The 20,539-nt window shown below is 42.5% G+C and overlaps 1 protein-coding gene across 2 annotated transcripts in view; it reads left to right on the top strand.

Annotated features, from left to right (window-relative positions):
• Window positions 1–17,568, top strand: part of epb41l5 (erythrocyte membrane protein band 4.1 like 5) — a 111,792-nt gene extending 94,224 nt beyond the window's left edge. The window contains exons 14-16 of one of the 2 annotated variants that reach the window (XM_048534021.2): window positions 1,424–1,463; window positions 3,002–3,117; window positions 13,915–17,568. In XM_048534021.2, the coding sequence (XP_048389978.1) occupies window positions 1,424–1,463; window positions 3,002–3,117; window positions 13,915–13,930 (172 nt within the window). In that variant the 3' untranslated portion in view covers window positions 13,931–17,568. Of the gene's footprint in view, window positions 1–1,423; window positions 1,464–3,001; window positions 3,118–12,596 lie in introns of both variants that reach the window. The other variant, XM_048534020.2, reaches the window with a different exon arrangement.
• The last annotated feature ends 2,971 nt before the right edge of the window (window positions 17,569–20,539 follow it).

Genomic DNA, 20,539 nt, shown 5'->3' with positions numbered 1-20,539 from the left:
CGTGGAGGTACCAATTTAGTTACTCGAGGCAGAGGCAGCACTCTAAAAATTTGTGATTCCAAATAAACCTGTTGGACTATAACTTGGTGTTATGTGACTTCTGACTATGTGGTAATAAAGATTTAGTACTGTCATTTAGTTAAGTGTTGAGCCCCATATTGAACCGTTTTTAAAGGGCCACTTGAAAGGCAGATACCAAGCCAGCCTGAAGGATGATGTAATTATGACATCTGTGAAATCCTTTAATTCTATTGGCTTTAAACCCAGTTCTCAGGATATGGATCTATTGCCACCAAGTGGTAAGGTGGCTCATGGCACCTCACCGCTCCAGGGACCCAGGTTCAGTTCGATCCTCTGGTGGCTGTCTGTGTGGAGTTTGCATGTTCTCCCTGTGTCTGCGAGGGTTTCTTCCCACAGTGCAAACTTGTGCAGCTTAGGTGGATTGGCCATGCTAAGAGATAATTGGAGCTGCAGATACTGAAGAATCTGAGATAACAAGGTGTAGAGCTGGATGAACACAGCTTTTCTGCCCCTAAGATGCTGCTTGGCCTGCTGTGGAGGGAAGGTCTTATGAGGAAAGGCTGAGGGACTTGAGGCTGTTTTCATTAGAGAGAAGAAGGTTGAGAGGTGACTTAATTGAGACATATAAAATAATCAGAGGGTTAGATAGGGTGGATAGGGAGAGCCTTTTTCCTAGGATGGTGACGGCGAGCACGAGAAGGCATAGCTTTAAATTAAGGGGTGAAAGATATAGGACAGATGTCAGAGGTAGTTTCTTTACTCAGAGTAGTAAGGGAATGGAACGCTTTGCCTGCAACGGTAGTAGATTCGCCAACTTTAGGTACATTTAAGTCGTCATTGGATAAGCATATGGACGTACATGGAATAGTGTCGGTTAGAAGGGCTTGAGATCAGTACAACAGGTCGGCACAACATCAAGGGCCGAAGGGCCTGTACTGTGCTGTAATGTTCTATGTTCATCCAGCTCTACACCTTGTCATCTTGGCCGTGCTAAATTGCCCATAGTGTTCAGGGATGTGCACGTTAGGTGGATTATCCATGGGAAATGTGGGGTTAAAAGGGACAGGCTAGCAGGGATTGGTCTGGTTGGGGTGCTCTTCGGACTGTCAAAGTCAAATTGATGGGCCGAATGGCCTGCTTCCAAACTGCAGATTTATGATTCTATCATTATGGTTTGTCGGATTTGAGTTTAATTGTAATAGTCATGGTTTCCACTGTCTTAATGTAGTGAAATGCTTGTTTTAAACAATTGACATCACTACAAAAGAAAAATGACAAGTTTGAAGCTTTTGGTACAGAATATATTAAAAGGCTATCGTCATAATTTAAATGTTATTTTAATACTTGATTTTATCCTTTAAAAATTGCGATGATTCTTTTCTCTGTTGTCTTTTTGAACCAGTTCTCACAATAATGCAGCAAACCAGAAACCTCCCTCCCAGGTACGTGCCTGTTATTGTTATGTGTCTGGCTATATCTCCAGCATAGCTTGCCTTCACCTCTAAGGCTGTTGCAGATCATGTGCTGTCTTGCTGTTGGCCTTGGAGCTCGGGCAACTACGTACCCTCAGGAAATTTTAAGTTCTTCTGTGTGAGTCTTTAATGGAATTCATAGTGGAAACCTTTGAAAAAGAAACATAGCAGCTTGGTGAGCTTAACTACTGGAAGATGGTCTGAGCTTCAGTATTCAGCGGTCGTGACAGATGCTCTGCATTAATTGAGTTACACATTGCAGGAGGTGATTCAGTCCCTCATGCCTGGCCCGCCCTGACAATACTATTCAGAAATCCTACTCAACTGATGCTTCCTGTAGGCCTGAAATGGTTTTGTTTGCAAGTAAACATTGAATTAAATGAGAGTAAATTGGAAGTGCAGGTTCAGTTTTCAGTTAATGATGGGGGCATTGATTTGACATTGTCTCTTTCAGTCAAAGTGAAACCAATAAATCAAAGTGCCAAAAATGCAACCGTTCAATCTCAACACATACTGCCCTGAGCTGTCCTTCCTTGGTAGTAGAGTAGTAACATTTGGCTTACTTTGCCATTCAGTTAGGTCAAGGCTGATTCGTACTTCGTTTTTGCATGGAGAATGGAGCCCAAAAGTTTATTCCCATGTTGGACACTGTTACCCAATAACTCTTTGATGACTTGACAAAAAGTAATATATTTGCTGAAGCATTTTTGAACTGTTGTGATTTGACGGGGTGCTATAATTTTGGAAGTCTGTGGAAATAGTTGAGCATTTTAGGGCACAGGGATTGGCTTGGGTTGAGTTGTGTTATAATGTGAAGTGGAAGGGCTGGATGTTCCGGAAGATTTCAGGACTGAATGGGGCCTCCGAGACCTACACGGAGATCGGCAGCACGAGCATCCTGGAAGTAGGCGCCAAATTGGCTGCCTGCCTGCTTGGCATCCTGTTAGTCATGGTCAGTGGGCTCCTATGACTACCAACCTAGTAGCAGTATCACCAGCTGTTCAGGGAAGGGGTGGACACTGCTGAGGTAGGTAGACACCTGCGAGGGCACCTCCATGTGGGTGTGCTGTCACTGGCTGCCACAGAATACAGACAGTAAAAATTACCTCAGCCGGGTCAGGACCCTGGAGCTCTGCTGGATCAGGTGAGACCACATTTGTGGCCTTGTCTCCACAGATTTGCCACAGAGAGGCTGTTTTCAGAGCGTGCCACTTCACGTGCCGAGGTGCCTGCAGGTTGGAAATTTCTGGTGATGCTGCAAAGTCGCGCCTCGCTGAGTCCTTAACCTTAACCAGCCTCTCCGTAGTGGGTAGTTGATTAGGTTACAGACAACTCCTGGTAAAGTTTTCTGACAGTGGCACCATCCTCATGTGGTTGTCTCCATATTTCTGGCTCCCCTCTGCCTCCAACCCTGCCTCACTGGGCTAGGAACACTCATCTCTTCTGTGTTTGTTGTTTGGTCCTATGTTGCACACAGTCAATTGCTTTAATTTTCTTTCTCTCTGAAGACGGCAGTGGTGAAGTCAGCCATCCCTGTTACAGCCTCATTACCCAGTGCCACTGGACCGATTGAAATAGAGAACCTTCCCAGAAGCCCAGGCCTGAACCAATCTGAGAAGAGGAGGTAAGGATGATTGGCCTTGAGCAGGCGTTAACCAAAGTAATGTGATTGTATAACTTTTAGGACAACGTAAGGCAATGATTTCACTGTACAAACTTAGTGAATGTGATTTACAACTGATTTTTGGACTGTACATTTTTGTGGCACATTAGACATTCAAAAGTCAAATATAATGTTTCATATCGGTGAGTGTCCTCTTCAATGGCTAGCAAAAAAAAATCTGAACTCAAATGGCTAGTGTATTGCTTTGAAGAATTTAGAGGCCTCGTATCACCTTATTTTTGTTTGGGAGGTTATTAATGGGTCTTTGTTATCAAAATTTGCAAACCACAAATTTCTACTTTTGGCAATGGCGAATTCCCAAGATCCCTGCATATTCAGCATGAGGTTTTTATTTTGAAAAGAAGCTCCTTAAAGCTCCCCCCTACCATCATCGGCACAAGGAGCTGTTATCCATGCAAGTTGTACTTATTGAAACAATTTGAGCAAAGTTTTTTCTGTGACTCCAAGTCAGGGCAGCTCAGAGCGACAGAGTTGCTTTCCTTTTTCAAATTGAATGTTAGACCTTTTAATGAGGAAGGAACTCTATTTACAAGGTTGTATTTACCAGCAAAGATGTTCAAATACAAAAACACTTAGATAAAAAATGCCGCAGTGAAGTGAAGCTCTTGTTCTGCAGAGGAAGCTGCTACCAGATAAACATCTACCAGACCAGTCCAAACACCAATATGGGCTGAATTGATTGGTTCTAAGCCGTAGAGCTGAGGGCAACATACTGCCCTTGCAGGACGAGACTATCTGTCCACCATTCAGATGCATAGCATTGCTTGCTTTCTGTTATCAGTAATTAAAACAGTACCCAAGCCTCTGTATCCACAGTGAAATATCAACAGGAAAGCCCTTTGCAGGTCCTTACCAAGGCTTGGGGAAGATGAATCCTGATCCAAATAAATGGATTAGGAGGAACGACCTGAAGACAAATAAACACATGGAACCTCAGTGTTACCAATTCCACTTCTGTGGAAGCTCCTTTAATCTCAGTGGAAGAAGTTCTCATCTGTAAAAGATAAGCCCCTAAAGACAGCAGCTATGTTAATATCTAAGAGTTGGTAATAATGAAGTTTCACAGTCCCTTTTTTGCCTTGGTTTTTCAGTGGGTCTGGCCAGGGAACCAGTTGATGGATTGTTAAAGATGTAGATCTGCCGGTGTTTGTCTGGGGTGGACAAAGTCAGAAGGTGCTCACCACCAGGTTATAAACCACAAGCTTTTAGAGTGCTGCTGCTTCATCAGGTGAACCTGACAAAGCAGCTGTAATCCAAAGGTTTGGGATTTTAAATAAACCTGTTGAGCTATAAACCTGGTGTCAAGCGTCTTCTGATTTTATGATTTTTGAAGTAAGTGTTTGAAGGTGAGCTCTAATCGAGGTCTGCCTACCCCTGCCACTTGATGCATTGCTGGCCTCTGATTCTGCATTGCCTGCTGCTCTGGTCTGCAGCTCCAAATCGAAACAATTAAATCAAATGGTTTCTTTGGATTTTTGTCTCATCTCTGATCTGTTCAGTCTCTGGACACTATGTGCTCATGGTGGTGGAACCGCAGTGCTTAACGTAGTGCAGAACCGTTGAATATGCTTGTTTCTCCCAGTGGTGGTGGGTGATGGTTTCTCCTCTTCAAGCTGATTGCTATTGTGAGAGATCTGGCTGAGCTTTAGGGTGCAGTGACCGTAACAGAATGAATCTGAAGGGCCATTTTCTGCATGCCTTATTTTCTGGTCATGGACAGAGAGAGAGAGAAAATGCTTGCTCCTGTTTTCACAAATCCCCAAATTAATATTTCTATGTGTGTATGGGGTGAATGAGAGGTTTGAATGTGATAAACCAGAGCTGGAGTAGTTGTTACAGCCCTTGGTGTTGACATCTTTCCGTTTATATCCACTCCACTTTCATGTCTAGTCCCATTGTTCCTTAACGCTCAAGAATCTATCACACTCAATCTTGAACATACACAATAACTGACCACAGGGCTGGGGGAATCCAAAGATTCACAACTGTCTGAATGAAGAACTTTCTCCTCATCTCAGTGCTAAATGACCGACCCCTTATCCTGTGACCATACCCTTAGAATTAGGCTCCATTCAGCCCCTCCAAGAATTATATACGTTTCAATTCTTGTAATCTGGAGAGTAAAAGCCCGTCATAATATAGGACAGACAACTCATTCCAGGGTTTGATCAATCAATCAAACACATGCATGTATGCACACATGCCAAATATGTTCAAGTTTGCGGGGGAAGCGCATTGAAAACTCAGGCTCTGTGATTTTTCACTGTGAAGATCCCGTTGCCTGTTTTGTATTTTATTCTTATTCTAACCCTTACTTAAGCAAATGTTTAAACTACCGTTGGATTGGAATAGCTTTTCAAGTTGTCACATGAACTTGAAATATCTGCTGGCCAATAGTAGTAGCATTGAGCAACTTGGTTCAGTCAATGAGCCTATTTGATTGGCCACCATCCAACAGGAGGCTGCAAGCCATTGAAGTTAATGCTTCAGTTTTATGTCCGTCATCTTAAATATCCAGGCACCTGAAATAAGGATGTAGCCTGGCTATAGATTTAAAAAGTGATGAAACTAAGCATGAACCAAAATCAGCGAGAATTGAAGAAGACATGGAAATGAGGCTTGGTTTCAGATTATTTGGTGTGAGCTGTTCTAAGGACTGTCTTTGGTCAGGCAAAGCTTAAAATTTAGCAATGACTAGGCATTTGAGAATAAATTGAAATTCATCCTTCGTAATCTGCGATTAAGAAAGTTGCGAGCAGCGACTGGAGGGAGAGTTGAACCTGTTTTGTTAACTTGTTTGACTGCATGCAAACTAAACATTAAGTAGCCATGGTGATCTATAAATGGATGGCCCTTCAGTCCATCAAGCCCATTCTCTCCAATTGCCCTGTGCAATGTTTCCCTTTTGTATATTCGACTTGACCCACCTGACCTTATGAAGGAAGCAGCAGCCAAATGCTGGTAAGGATGCCGAGCCCTAGTGGTACATTCCAAATCCTGTTCCTTGGGAATCTGACTAGGTTGTTTCTAGTGCAATCTCTGTCATCTAATCCCTACACTGGTGTGGTATTTGGTTCAACGCTCCACTTTCTATTGCCATTGACACAGTTAACAGCAAATGGATGTTAGGACCAAGTCACTATCAGTGTCTCTCTGAAGCTGTTAAAAACAGTGCTATCCAGTGCAGTGTAACTGTGGTTAGGGCATGGCATCACTGAGAATGGAAAACTTAATTCTGTCCATAAGTTGCAATTCTCCACATGTCAGTTGTTAGAACTGCCGCCTCACAGTGCGAGGAACCTGGCTCAGCTCCGTCCTGTGACTGTTTGGAGTTTGCGCATTCTCCCTGTGTCTGCATGCATTCCCATCAGGTGATCTGGTTTCTCCCACAGTCCAAAAACGTGCAGGCTAGGTGGGTAAACCATGGTAAGTGTGGGGTTATGGAGATAGGGTGGGATGCTCATCAGAGGGTCGGTGCAGACCCTTCTTTCAGAACTGCAAGGATTCTATGATATTCCGAGCTATCCTCATTTCTCAGCAAGGTAAAATTAAACCAGAAAGTTTCTATTTTCAAAGATCTGTTCCTTTTCCTAAATCAAATAAATGTATTAATATTGTTGTAACTAATGCAAACCGTCACTTCTGTAAAGAATGAAAAGGCTAGTAATTCCATCAGAGTTCAGACATTCTTATCCATTTGAATCTTTATTCCAATCCCTAATCTAATTCCTATCTCACTGAACCCAACAGTATGTACATAGGTAGCTGATGGCAATAGTCATAGTCCTAGAGATCTACAGTGCAAAAAAAAGCCTATTACATCTATGTTAGTCAAAACCAATCACCTACCTATACTCATCCCATCTTCCAGCGCTTGGCCCATAATCTTGATAGTGCAATAAATAATACTAATTTGTTTATATTTGAGCAACGTTCCTGACAGCCCAGCAATTTATTAAAATAAGGGAATTGGTAGGAGATGTCATCTTACCTCATCTGTGGAGAGTATGTCCATTGAGTATTCTTTTGCTCAGGGACAAGGGAAGGTATGAGCCTGTTTCAAGAAAGTGCTGAAGCGCTGTTGCTAACATTGCATGTTGCTGATTTGCTCTGTTCTGAATAAACAACTGCATGAAGACGATGTGGCAGTTTAGTTCTGTGGCAATACTGAAGACTGGCAGATTTTGCAGCCTTGGTTTTCGAGAGACGTGAGAGCAGCTTTCCTCCAGTGTCATTATTGGGCAAAAAGATTGAATTGTTATCCTCAGTTTTCTGAATGTTGTATATCGCGCTGTGTGTTGTTTTTCATTCTAGACTTCTTCATTGCCTTTCGCTGCTATCGCTTGAAATATTTAGTTTTTTACATATGTTATTGTGAAAGCATTGATGTCTCTTGCATTCGTTCTGCGCGGGGTACACACATATACCGGTCAAATTTCTGTATTTCCCTCACAGACACATACAGACTAACGTGATATGACCCAGAAACAAATGAGAGGCCCTGGCCGGACTTCAGAGGTTTTGCAACTCTGCAGACTTTTAGTAATATCAGGCGGGAGCAGGAGTAGGAGCCTTGCCGGTCGATTATTTTTTGCCAGTAGGGGAAAGAGCGTGCGGCCTGATTCGCATAAGCGTGAAATTGAATTGAGCAGGGGCTGTTCAGCTTGGACTATTACAAAGCCTAAACTAGCAGTGGGCCTTGTGAATTGATGCAGTGGCATGAAGGGCATGAGTAGGGTGAACAGTCAAAGTCTTTTCCCTGGGGAAGAGAGTCCAAAACTAGAGGGCATAGGTTTATGGTGATAGGAGAAAGGTTTAAAAGAGAACTGAGGGACAACCTTTTCACACACAGGTCGGTGTGTGTATGGAATGAGCTGCTACAGCAAGTGTGTTGAGTGATATAATTACAACATTTAAACAGCATCTGGATGGGCAAATGAATAGGAGGGGTTTAGAGGCAAATGGGCCAAATGTTGGCAAATGAGACTGGATTAGTTTAGGATATGGATGAGTTGGACTGAAGCTTCTGTTTCTGTGCTGTAAGCCCCTATGACTCCAAAATTCTCTTGAATGTTGGATAAGATCTGTAAAAATGTCATGATTTGAAGATTTTATTTTTCAAACTCAAAGTGTTTGTTTTCAAAAAATCAGGCTGTAAGTGTCCGTGAAAGATTTAAGAGAAAACACCATAATGGACGGTTTGATTGAGGGCTGTGTTTTTGGGACAAAGTGAAGTTTCTGGTCATTTTGAGAGGGTGGAGTAGATTGCCTCAGGGTGCTTTAAGATCTTAAAGGACTGGGCAGATGGAAGTGAAGAAGCTGTACTCATTGGAAGGCTCATAAACTGTGGGATAATAAAGTGTGAAGCTGGATGAACACAGCAGGCCAAGCAGCATCTCAGGAGCACAAAAGCTGATGTTTCATCAGAGCTCTCTGATGAAGGGTCTAGGCCCGAAACGTCAGCTTTTGTGCTCCTGAGATGCTGCTTGGCCTGCTGTGTTCATCCAGCTTCACACTTTATTATCTTGGATTCTCCAGCATCTGCAGTTCCCATTATCTCTCATAAACTGTGGGTATCAGTTTGAAGTAATAATTAAAAGAGAAAACCAGAAATGGGAAAACATCTTCATGCAGCTAGTAGTTAGGATCTGGTATGCACTGTCAGACGGTGTGCTGGAGACTGATTCAATCACTGTTTTCGAAAGGGCTTTCGCAAAGCACCTGAAGAAAGGGAAAAATTAGCCATTTCCAAAAAAGAGCGGGTGAGTGCAACCAGCTGATTTGCTGTTGTAGAGTCAGCCAGTATGAACATGATGGGCCACCTGGCCTCCTCTTGTTCTAGAACCAGCCTCTGAGATTTCTGTCATTTTTCTTTTTTTATGTATACAGTGCCTTTCACAGACCCTGAGCAATCCAAGATTTGTTTCAGGTAATGAAGGACTTGTGGGGTGCAATCATTTTCTGTAGTGGAGGAAGTATGGCAACCTCAGCAGCAAGATCCCACAAATATTATAGCTACCAGGAGCCAGGTATTCTGTTTTAACCACGGTAGTTGACGGGTGAATATTGTCCAGGAAGATTAATTTTAAGTTGAGGAGCAAATCACTGCAGGCATTGGACTTTGTACTGAAAACAACAAATGCTGGAGATCACAGTGAGTCACACAGCATCCCTGAAGAGAGAGCAATCTAACATGTCATACCTAGGACTCTTCATCAGAGCTTAATTTTAAGTATGATTGTTTGATTCTATGTTTAATTTTGAAGTGTTCTGTCAGAGCCATCCAATAAGCTTGTGCTTCAGTGATGGTGATAGACTTAATTGTTTATTATGCAAGAGTGCCAGCACTTGGTCCAGGCCATGTCTTCATCAATGATATCTGGAAAAAGTCATAATCGATTTAACTGTGCTCATTCAATTGGATCTTCTGTGCATGATGCTTTGTTTTTTGCAATTTGGAGTTCGGGCAATTGATCAGATTTAGTCAAATGATTAATTTCTCTGTTTTTTTTCTGTAAGAGGTGAGTGCTCATTGGCCTTGATTATAACCACCATCGATATTTCACTGTGGTCAGCCAGCAGTGGCCCTAGTTGAAGAATATTCAGCATGATGTGGAGATGCCGGTGTTGGACTGGGATAGACAAGGTTAAATATCACACGACACCAGGTTATAATCCAGCAGGTTTATTTGAAGGCACAAGCTTTCAGCCTCACTCCTCCTTCAGGTGGCAGTGAGAGGGGTAGCATCATACACAGAATTTATAAGCAAAAGATCAAAGGGTCATAGAATTGATGCAAATCCGTTGAACAAACCTACAGTGGCTGTTAAATCTTTAATCAGTGAAAAAGGATTAAATGCAAATTCCCAAATTTCTATCAAGTTATTACCCCAAGATAGCGAAAGGTTTTATTAGTTCCCTCTATACCAGAGGTGACATCCCAGGTCAGACAGTGCATTTAGAATCTGGCTGTGCATCAGCTTGGAGTCAGAATGGTTTTATTTCCAAAGTAGCAATTTATAAAATACCATATAGACTGTCTACAAATTGTGTACTTTTTGACCAAAACTGGATGCATCTGTGTGTGTGTGTGCGTGTGCATGTGTGTGTGTGCTTGTGGGTGATTGGGGAGAGAAGAGAGAGAGAGAGAGAGAGAGAGAGAGAGAGTGAGTGTCTGTGTGAAGGGGGAGAGTGTGTGCGCATCTGCGTATGTGAGTGCATGCTTGAAAGAGATTGTGTATGTGTGCAGGTGTGAGAGTGTATAGTGTGGTGTATCACCTGTAGTGTGACATGAACCCAAGATCCTGGTTAAGGCCATCATCATGGGTACCGAACTTGGCAGTCACCCTCTGCTCAGTGACTCTGCATGGGTGTGTGTCCTGAAGTCTGCCTTAGAGGACACTTACCCAAAAATTCGAATCTGAATGTCCTTGACCACCTGAAGTGATTCCCCCACTGGGAGGGAATATCCCTGTCTGGTGTTTGTTGCACAGTGTCCATTCATCCTTTGTCGTAGCATCTGCATGGTTTCGCCAATATACCGTGCCTCGGTGCATCCTTGCCTGCAGCATATGAGATAGACAACATTGGCCGAGTCACAGGACTACCTGCTCTAAGCGTGGTGGGTGGTGTCCCACACATGTGATGTAGTGTCCATGTTGATGATATGACATGTCTTGCAGAGGTTGCCATAACAGGTTTATATGGTATTGTGGTTGATGTCTTGAAGGCTGGGTAGTTTGCTGCAAACAATCGTCTGTTTCAGGTTTGGCAGTTGTTGGAAGGTGGGGAGTGGAGACGTAGGGATGATCTTGGCAAGGTGCTCATCATCATTGATGATGTGTTGAAGGCCACAAAGAACATGGTGTAGTTTCTCTGTTCCCAGGAAGTACTGGAAGGCGTATCCCTTCTGAGAAGGTCATTATAATTTTCTGCTGTGACACATCCGAATGGTGATCAATGGGCTGAGCATCATACCTCATTTTTATGAGGGTCTTCAGTGCCTTCAGGTGTCCATCATGTTCCTCCTCATCTGAACAGATCCTGTGTATGTATAGGGCTTGTTGAGAATTGCAGCATCGTGAGGTTATACGTGGGCTTGCAGTAGAGTGAGATGTTGAGGTGTCCATTCTTGATGGAGATGCATGTGTCTAGGAATGAGACTGATTCTAAAGAGTAGTCCGTGGTAAGTCTGGTGCGATGAGACTTGTTGATGTCCCTAAGTAGTTGTTTTATCGATTCCTCACCAGGATTCCAAAGGAAGAAAATGTTGCCAATGTATGTGGTATACAGTGCTGGTTGGAGGTCCTGTGCAACAAAGAAGTTTTGTTCAAACTCATGCATGAAAATGTTGGCATATTAGGGTGTGAATTTGGCCCCCACAGATGTTCCAAGCATCTGGAAGAGGAACTGGTCGTCGAAGGGGAAGATGAAGTGGATGAGTTGTAGGATGGTGTCTGGAAATTGGCAGCTGTTGGTATTGAGTACTGAGGCTGTTGCAGTGACACCGTAGTTGTGGAGGATGTTGGTGTAAAGTGCCGCAATGTCCATTGTGACGAGCAGTTTGGTCCCTGGTTGCTGAGTCTCTGTAAGAAATCTGTGGTGTCACAACAGAAGCTGGGGGTTTGCTGTACAGTGGGTTTCAAGACGCCCTCGACATAGCCAGAGAGGTTCTCACACAGGGCCCATTGCCTGGACCATTTGAAAGGAGGCGAGACCTATGACGAATGAGTAAGTTTAATGCTTTTGAGAAGATTTGTAGCTCGGATTGTGGATGAGGTTGTAGATTTGCTCACCAAACTGGTGTGTTTGATTGCAGACGTTTCATCACCCTGCTTGGTAACACCGTCAGTGTGCCTGCGATGAAGTGTTGGTGCTCTGTCCCGCTTGTTATTTATATACGCCCATTTGCTGGGATAGTTGGCATCACTTCCTGTTTTGTTCTTCAGTAGTTTGTAAATCGGGTCCCGTTCATTGTGTTTGTTGACAGAGTTCTAGTTGGAATGCCAGGCCTCCCAGGAATTCCCTGGCATGCCTAATTTTGTCTCGTGCTGTTATGGATGTGTTGTCCCAATCCTCCTCTGTCTGTGTGTGTATTGAGAGGAGTGATTGCTAGAACTAATAAAACAGGCCCCTTCTAAAAAATGATAGGCATTGAAAAATTGACAACCATTCAAAGATTTCAGAATGTCAACTCACTCCGGATTAAATTGAATTGAGAGAGTTGCAAGTGAAAATACATACTGAAGTAAGGGTGTATGAACCTGGTAAAGGAGACGTCAATGCTTTTGAAATCTTTTCCGTCTCGCTTTCTGCAGCCTTGCACTCTTGCCACCCTCCTCTTGCTGCTGTCAGCCTCTTCTTTCCAATTCCAACCGTGTCTGCCCACTACTAACCACTCACTCTGCTCCACGGTCCAGGCCGGTCCAGACTGATGGCTCGCAACCCACAGGACGATCATGGGACTCGCAGGCTGTGCCCTCTACCGTGGACAGAAACTACACTGAGTTTGTGTATGAGCACAATCTGAAGAACTCAGCAGAGCAGTAAAAAAAACAATCAATGCCAACCTTTGTATTGCCAGCTCAAGGAAAGGACATTTTGAGCTGTCGTTCCTCGGTGATTAGTACACAGTGACTGTGGGGCAGGTGGAGAGGACCTGCCCAGTGACAATATGCTGAGTGCCTTGTACATAGAGCGGGATGGGGAGGAGTTTTGCAGCAGTATGGGGTTGGAAAATGCAATGTTTGTTGGAATCTCCTGGTGACGTACGCCTGTCTAAGAAAGAATGCCGTATACTTCCTTTGTCAACCAGCATTCAAACCAAGTGAGACAAAGTGATGGTTTTGTTAGAATTAAATACCTTTTTCTCCCCATGTGTGAAATGCCCCTTCCTCCCTCAAACTCTGGACTTGTTTAGAGAATTATACCGCTCTACAATTAATTGGATCCAATCTTCATGTCCCCTCCTATATTTAGCAATTTGTGCAGACCTAGCCTCCAGCGACGACATTGTTTCATTATTCTTCAAAATCCCAAAAAGGTTTTATCGTAATTATTCATGGGATTCCTATGGCGGTGTGTTGGTGGTGGGAGAATAACATTTAGATATGCATTAACCTCTGGTTATTGAGCAGGAGAGCTGTGCAGAAAGTAGAATGGTAACTTCAACAGTAGCAATAAAATGTGAGGCTGGATGAACACAGCAGGCCTAGCAGCATCTCAGGAATTCCCACTATCACTTCAACAACAGCCTCATGTTAGCCCTGGGTTTTCAAAGGTATGGTTTCTTGAAAATTACAATTTGACAGCCCAATGTTCAGCAGTGTCTGTGCCTGTTGCTGTCACCTGCTCCCATCCTACATCGTGAATTGTTATTAAAATGCCTAGAGTCAAAAATGGAAATTGCTGGAAAAGACCAGCAAGTCTGGCAGCGTCTATGGACAGAAATCAGAGTTAACATTTTTGGGTAAGTGCCTCTTCTTTAGGTGTGATTTCTCTTCACAGATGCTGCCAGATCTGCAGAGCTTTTCTAACAATTTCTGTTTTTGTTTCTGATTTCCAGCATCTGCAGTCCTTTCGGTTTTTAAAATGTCTAGTATTGTTTTCTTCAGAAGAAATGCTTTTCTGTCACTTGAATGCAGAGATTTCTGTCTTTAAACCTTTTTTTCAAGTGAAGCAGTAAAGCTTTATTCCTCTGCACCTTCAGACCCTTTGTTTATCGATTTTTTTTTTAAGGGGCATCAGGTGGTGAGACGGCAGCTTGTGTAGCAACGAGTGTTTTGCAGCACTGTGCTTTGTTAAAAGCTGAAGTTGTCATGGACATACTGGACCACAGCGCTACTCTCTCTCAAGTGAGAGACAGACACGACCGAGGTTCGTTTAACTTGAGAGCCAAACAGCTAACTGACCCCAACCGTGTGCTTCGAGAGAGAAGCTGACTGCTCTCCCTGATAGACACGAATCTTGACATGAAGTTGAGTGATGCTTTGCTTTTTGTAAAAAGGGATTAAGGGTTTGGAGAAAGGAGGAGAAAAACATGGCTGTGGTGCACCTGTACATGAGCTGGGTGATGTACAACTTGAGTACTTTACTAACGAAGGGTCTTATTAACTGTGCCTAGTATTTACTGATCAAATGTTGTTCTTTATCCTACGTTGCTCTTAGTGATAAAGTCTTTTTCAAGGTTTTTGGAATTGTAATCATTACTTTGTTGACTTCAGTTTAGCCTCTAACACTGAGGTGATGTGAAGAGTTTGTTTGATGTCTATAAAGTGAATTTTGCAACCATATTTGATTATTGTGCTGTATTTCTTTTGCTGCTTTAGAGCAGGGAAACACGAGCTTGGGCTTATTTTTTAGAGCCAACTACATGTCGTTGACTTGCATGTCTCATGGGAATGTTGATTCTAACAGTTAATGTATTAACCATCTGAGGTGTGCAGATCTAAAAGCTAGCCTGCCAAAACTCAGAGACCTGAAAAATTCAACAGGCATAAACCAGCAGGAAGTTTTAACTAAACATTGAATTGGGTCACTTGAGGTCTAAGGGCTGGATTGCAAGGTGTGGAGGTACCAGTGTTGGACCAGGGTGGACAAGGTTAAAAATCACATCAGACCAGGTTACAGTCCAACAGGCTTATTTGAAGATACAAACTTTCAGACACCTAATGAAAGGAGGAAAGCTTGTGTCTTCAAATAAACCTCTTGCACTATAACATAGTGTCATGTGATTTCTGACCTGGATTACAAGGGCGTGGAGCTGCACATTGTAAACGCGCACAGACTGAAGTTTTACAGAGAAGTGCCAGGCCAGGTCATATCACAAGTTGGTTACCTTTTGACTGATCTGACCTTCGACCTTCTAATGGAAACTCAGCCTTCCCTCTCCAGAGACGACAACTACTCATCGCTGAGATGGACCAGTCATCTTTATTTCATTTAAATACTTACTGATGTACTTACTTTAGGAGTAGATGTGGAAATCGATTGGAATCCTGGCCTGTTGCCTGTGACTTTGCGAACAAGGTTTTCCATAGTGATATTCCGGACAACATTCATGCATAGACACAGTGACAAAACCTTCAAAAAGCTTGTCATTGCCTGTAACATGCTTCAAGACATTGTACGGTTGTGAAAGGCATTATGTAAATACAGGTCTTTTGAAAGTTCTCCATTCTCTGAATTGTTGCCTTTTACAATGTGATGCCATGATCCAGACAGCTACACATTCAATATAAATAGAGACAAAAGAATCAAATCTCCCATCGACTCATAGTTTTGATGGTGCATCCCGTACTTGTAAAAAGGAAGGTGTACACTGGTATGATGCCTTTCATAACCTTAGAAGCACAAACAGCAAAGTATATAAGGGTTGGCTAGCTCAGTTCGCTAGAGTATGGAGCAAAATGATGGCGACAAAGTGGAATCAATCTTTGTAGTTCGTGGAGGCCTGCTACCTCATTGTACCACATGCTTGATGTGAAGTGGTGTCCCTCAGACTATGTAATAATTGTCTCCTTCTAATGAAGAGAAACATCTGTGATCCTTTGTGGAATATGGCAGGTTACCATATCTTCAAATGAGCTGTTTTTCCAGTTGAGAACTTTAAGTGTAGTCAGTGTCGTCATGGAGGAGATTACAAAGGGGGCATCAATTTGAGAACAGTTGATCATATAAGAACGTATATCAACACATAAATACTGTGGCTACAAGAGTAGGTCAGAGGCTAGGAACCTTGCAGCAAGTAATTCACTTCCTGACTCCCCAGAGACTGTCCACCATCTACGAGGCACAAGTTAGGAGTGTGAAGAAATACTCCCCACCTGCCTGATTGGGTGCAGCTTCCAACAAAAAGTCTGACTCCATCCAGAACAAAGTAGCCTGCTTGATTGGCACCACATCCACAAGCATCCACTCCCTTTGATGCCACCGCTCAGAGGCAGCAGTGAATGCTATCTACAAGGTGCACCGGAAGAGTTCATCCAAGCTCCTTAGACAGCACCTTCTGAACCCATGATTCACTTCTACATAGAAGGACGAGGGCAGCAGATGTGTAGGAACAACACAGTTGCATGTGCCACTCCCCATCCTGACCTGAAAATATATTGCATTTCTTTCACTGTCTCTGAGTCAAGATTCTGGAACTCCCTCCCTCAGGACAGTGTGAGTCTATGTGCACCAAATGGACAGCAGCAGTTCAAGAAGGCAGCTCACCCACACCTTCTCGAGGGCAACTAGGGACGGGCAATAAATGCAGCAATGCCCATATCCTGTGAAAGAATTTTTTAAAAGTAGCCAATAATATGACATGTTTTTTACTCCTTCATTATTGAATTGTATTTGACATAAACTGTCAAAAGTCACACAGGATATGTCCTCTTGAACAAGGCAGTGGAGACTTGCCATTTTCCATTGAGTCTGTAAAGATCAACCACTTTAGCAAAGAGTGTAGGTAATGAATGGGTTTTGATAACACAGCCCATGTATTTGAAGGATGCAATCCAGATTCAGCAGCATGTCAACTAAAAATAGGACACTCATCGGTTTGTGTCCCTTTAGAGGTATTGCATTTGTGATTGAAAGCATTTTTCAGATGGATTTCATCTGGAAATTCTCAGCAAATATCTCCAGGAAAACCCTTCCAGCTCAGCCACACCTGGGAGTGAGAGAGAGAAAGAAAAACACTTTTGCACATCTCACTGATTCAATCTGATTCAAAACTAGCTGGGGTCTTCCAACTTTTTGAAGAAGACTGCTTTAAGAAGTTGCAGTCCATTCTCATTAATGAGTTCAGTCGGGCCTCAGCAGATGAACGCCACCAAATCCCACTGCTGACAGCTCACAACACCAACAATACATTAAGAAGCAATTTACTGGTCCCTTGCAGTTAAGATTTTGTATTTTCATCATTGCCGCTCCACTTCTCTACTGTTTGCAGAGTTTTATTGCAGAAAATGGTTTGAACAGAGGAGAAATAAAACCAATTAATGTTTTAATTTTTCAATTGTGCTCAAGATAAGTGCTGTTCTGCTCCAGCCCAACTGGAACTTTATATATAACTGTGTTCTCAGGCACCAGTGAGAGGTGATTTATATGTATCCTCCCTTCAGAATTTGAACAGCCATTTCTGAAGGTAGGAGCCATTTGGCTGATTTCTCCTCGTCGATAAGTTCATTGCTGCACTGCTGCTGCTAGTAGAATGCCAAAGGCAAGAATGTGAGTGTCATGTGAGCAGAAAAGTTTGCAAATGTATCGGATCCCCTGAGGAGCGATACTGTCTCTGTTGGAGTGATGAATGGTCCAGTGCCTTCTGTTTCCCTTTCCAACTCCCCTCCAGGATGTGCGTGTCATTGACTGGACCAGCATTGCCTGTCCTCATTTACCCTTGAGAAGTTGGTGGTCAGCTGCCTCCTTGAACTGCTGCAGTGCACCTGCTGTATTTAGATCTACAATGCCATTAAGGAGGGAGTTACAGGATTTTGACCCAGTGACACTGCAGGAACGGTGAAATGTTTCCAAGTCAGGGCAGTCATGGTCTGTAGGGCAAGTTGCAAATGGTGGTGTCCACAAGTATCCACTGCCCTTGTCTTCTGAAGTGGTAGTGGTCGTGGAAGGAATTGCCAAATTGAGCCTTGATGATTTTGTGCAGCCCACAACCTCCAAGGGAGTAGAGGAACCAGATGGGAAAATGCCCTGTTACCTTTGCATTTTCAGCGCAAGCCACAACAAGCTGAAAGACAGAAGACTAATACGTTTGATCATGATCCTTCATTGGAATTGTTATGCTCCTGTTGCCTTTCTTCTTTCTGGACGGAGCATTTTCTCTGACTCCTTTTTTGTTCAGGCTTCCTCCCACCTATTTTGCTGTTAATGTAGGGTCCTTTCAGAATTGAAATGTTAGCCAGCCCTCTTTCAGGGGGCTAATATTAGAGTACACTTTTAAACTTTGTAGCGGAATTTCAAATCCTTTCCCTCGATGGATCATCTATCCTGAACAAATCTTTAACAAACTCGACGGACTGTTAAGAATAGTTGAAAAGCAAATGTTATTGAAGTAGCAAATATTGTTTTGTTGGAAATGGATTTATATTTTGTTGTTGTTAATCAGAAGATGCAGTTCTCAAATGTGGCCTTCTAGCATCACCCGTAGTTATGACAGTGTATGAGGTTTTTTGATATCTGTGCTTAAGAACAAAAATCTCAATCTCAAAAGCTGTTTTGAAAATGAATAGAAAGCTCGCGGCTTAGAATACATCTGAAAGGCTCCCAGAAACACTTTACTTTGAGTGGCAACTTACTGATTTTTTAACTCAGGATTCCACAAGCAAGAATTTGGTCGTGAGGGATAAAATTGGTAAGAATGTGAATCTGCACTTAACAGAGCATATTTTCTTTCCTGTTCCTTGACTGAAGGTCATTTTCCTGAGCAAATCATCCAACAAGTTGTACTGCATGCAGCATTTTCATGTTTTTGTTGGTGTATTGAATGCTTGCACTGAATAATAATTTCTCTTTAATATGGAGTCTGTTAATCATATCAAAACTGAAACTTCAAATTTGCTCACTATTTAACTGGGTAATTGTCCCAGAGAGTTCTAGCATAGGGTTAGAATGGATTGAGGACAATGTTCCCAAAAATAATAATGCTATTGAAAGACAATTAATGCTCAAAGAACAGTTTGAATAGCCAGTAATTAACTAAAAGAATTTGGCCATAAGACTTCAGTTTGAACCCAAAATGAGCTTTCTACTATGTAGATATTTGTATTTAACTGTTCAGACATGTCATTACAAACAACTGGGGTTCGTAACTGGATAGTTGGAGGCACTAACAATGCTATGGCCTCATACCACTATGGAATGACTTTAGGTGTCAGTCAAAATGACTCTTCATCAAAAGCTCAATGATAGGACATTCATTGTTTGAGTTTCTCGCTATCAACTCTGATCTTATTGACTAAGTATAGGTTTCCTTTGAACTATTACGAAATAAGGCATGTTTGATTTGCAGTTACATCAAGGCTATGCTTAACCCATCTCTTATCAGGTATTTTGATTTATCTGCAGCTGCTTGTAGCTACACCTGCCAGGGGACCGGTTTTAACGGTGGGTCATTTTTGTCTGTGGTGTGCCAGTCGCACAGCTATTATAGCTCATTTGAGAACCATCATCCAAACACACCATAGTCAACCCCTCTTTCTATTGCCCTGTAAATAACATGTTAGAATAGACCTCAGTGGTCTTTACTCTGAACAAATTGCCAAAATATTGATACTTAATTCGATATTAAGAGAATTTTAAGAGAATCCCAACTGTAACAGTTATTTCCTAAAACCTATGAATTGGATTTTGTCAGCAACAGAATGATGCCAATCTTCACAACGTATAACTGATGATAGTTATTAAACAGTACTTCAACAAGAACTGTCCCCCACACATGCTGGGTTAGAAATGGAATTGGGTTTATTTTTGACAAGCGCAATTGGCTGTGAAGCATGCAACTGGAAGCAGGAAGCCTGAAACTGCTATGCTGAAATGCTGAAAATCTTGCGGAAATTAAGTTGATGCTGCAATATACATAAATGAACAAATGAACCAGCAATATGTGTGATGTTTGGTTGCATTGGATTAACAAACTAGTGAAATATTTTCAGTCAAATATTATGATTTTCATTTATCTAACTCAAATTCCTAAAGGTAGACTCAGGTCGCCCAGTTTAGCCACCTTTATCATACCCTGTCAAAAGCCCTCTTGTATCTTGGTGAAAGGGCTTTAGAGTTTGGGTATCTGTTCAACAGTTTTGTTGGAATCCAGTCCCACTCTTTCCCAGATGATTCCCCACTGCTTCCCAGCCTGTTCTTCTTTTGACATGGTGGATGAGTGCCCATTTTGTTCTGCCAGTCCTACCCTACCAGGAACTCAACACCAACTGGCTGTTAAACCTTTCTCTTTGCCTGCCCGTGACCCCATGTGGTTTACATATTGTATCTTGGCATATGTTGCTTTTCTATTTGGTTTTAATTCATGCTCTTCCTTCTATTGGTCTTATCCTGGCTTTCTCAAGTCTCCCAAGAAAATCAGAATTGGCTTCTAATTGTGTTCTACCATTTGAGTGCTGAAAAATAGAACAGAACAACACAGTACAGGCCCTTCGGCCCACGATGTTGTGCCGCTCTATTATCCTCCTAAGATCAATCTACCCTGCATACCCTACGTTTTACTATCCTTAAAAAAAGCTTGTTGGTCTAGAGGTATGAATCTCGCATTGGGGAGTGCTGTGTTGATGGACTTGTGCATTGTGCTACCTAATGCTTTGTAGAAATGTAGAAACTCTAATGTCATTTCTCGAGATGTTTTAAA

Source organism: Stegostoma tigrinum, chromosome 7 (assembly GCF_030684315.1).
Source record: "Stegostoma tigrinum isolate sSteTig4 chromosome 7, sSteTig4.hap1, whole genome shotgun sequence".
Lineage (NCBI taxonomy): Eukaryota > Metazoa > Chordata > Chondrichthyes > Orectolobiformes > Stegostomatidae > Stegostoma > Stegostoma tigrinum.
The sequence above is the reverse complement of the archived record's forward strand: the minus strand, read 5'-3'. Positions and strand labels throughout refer to the sequence as shown.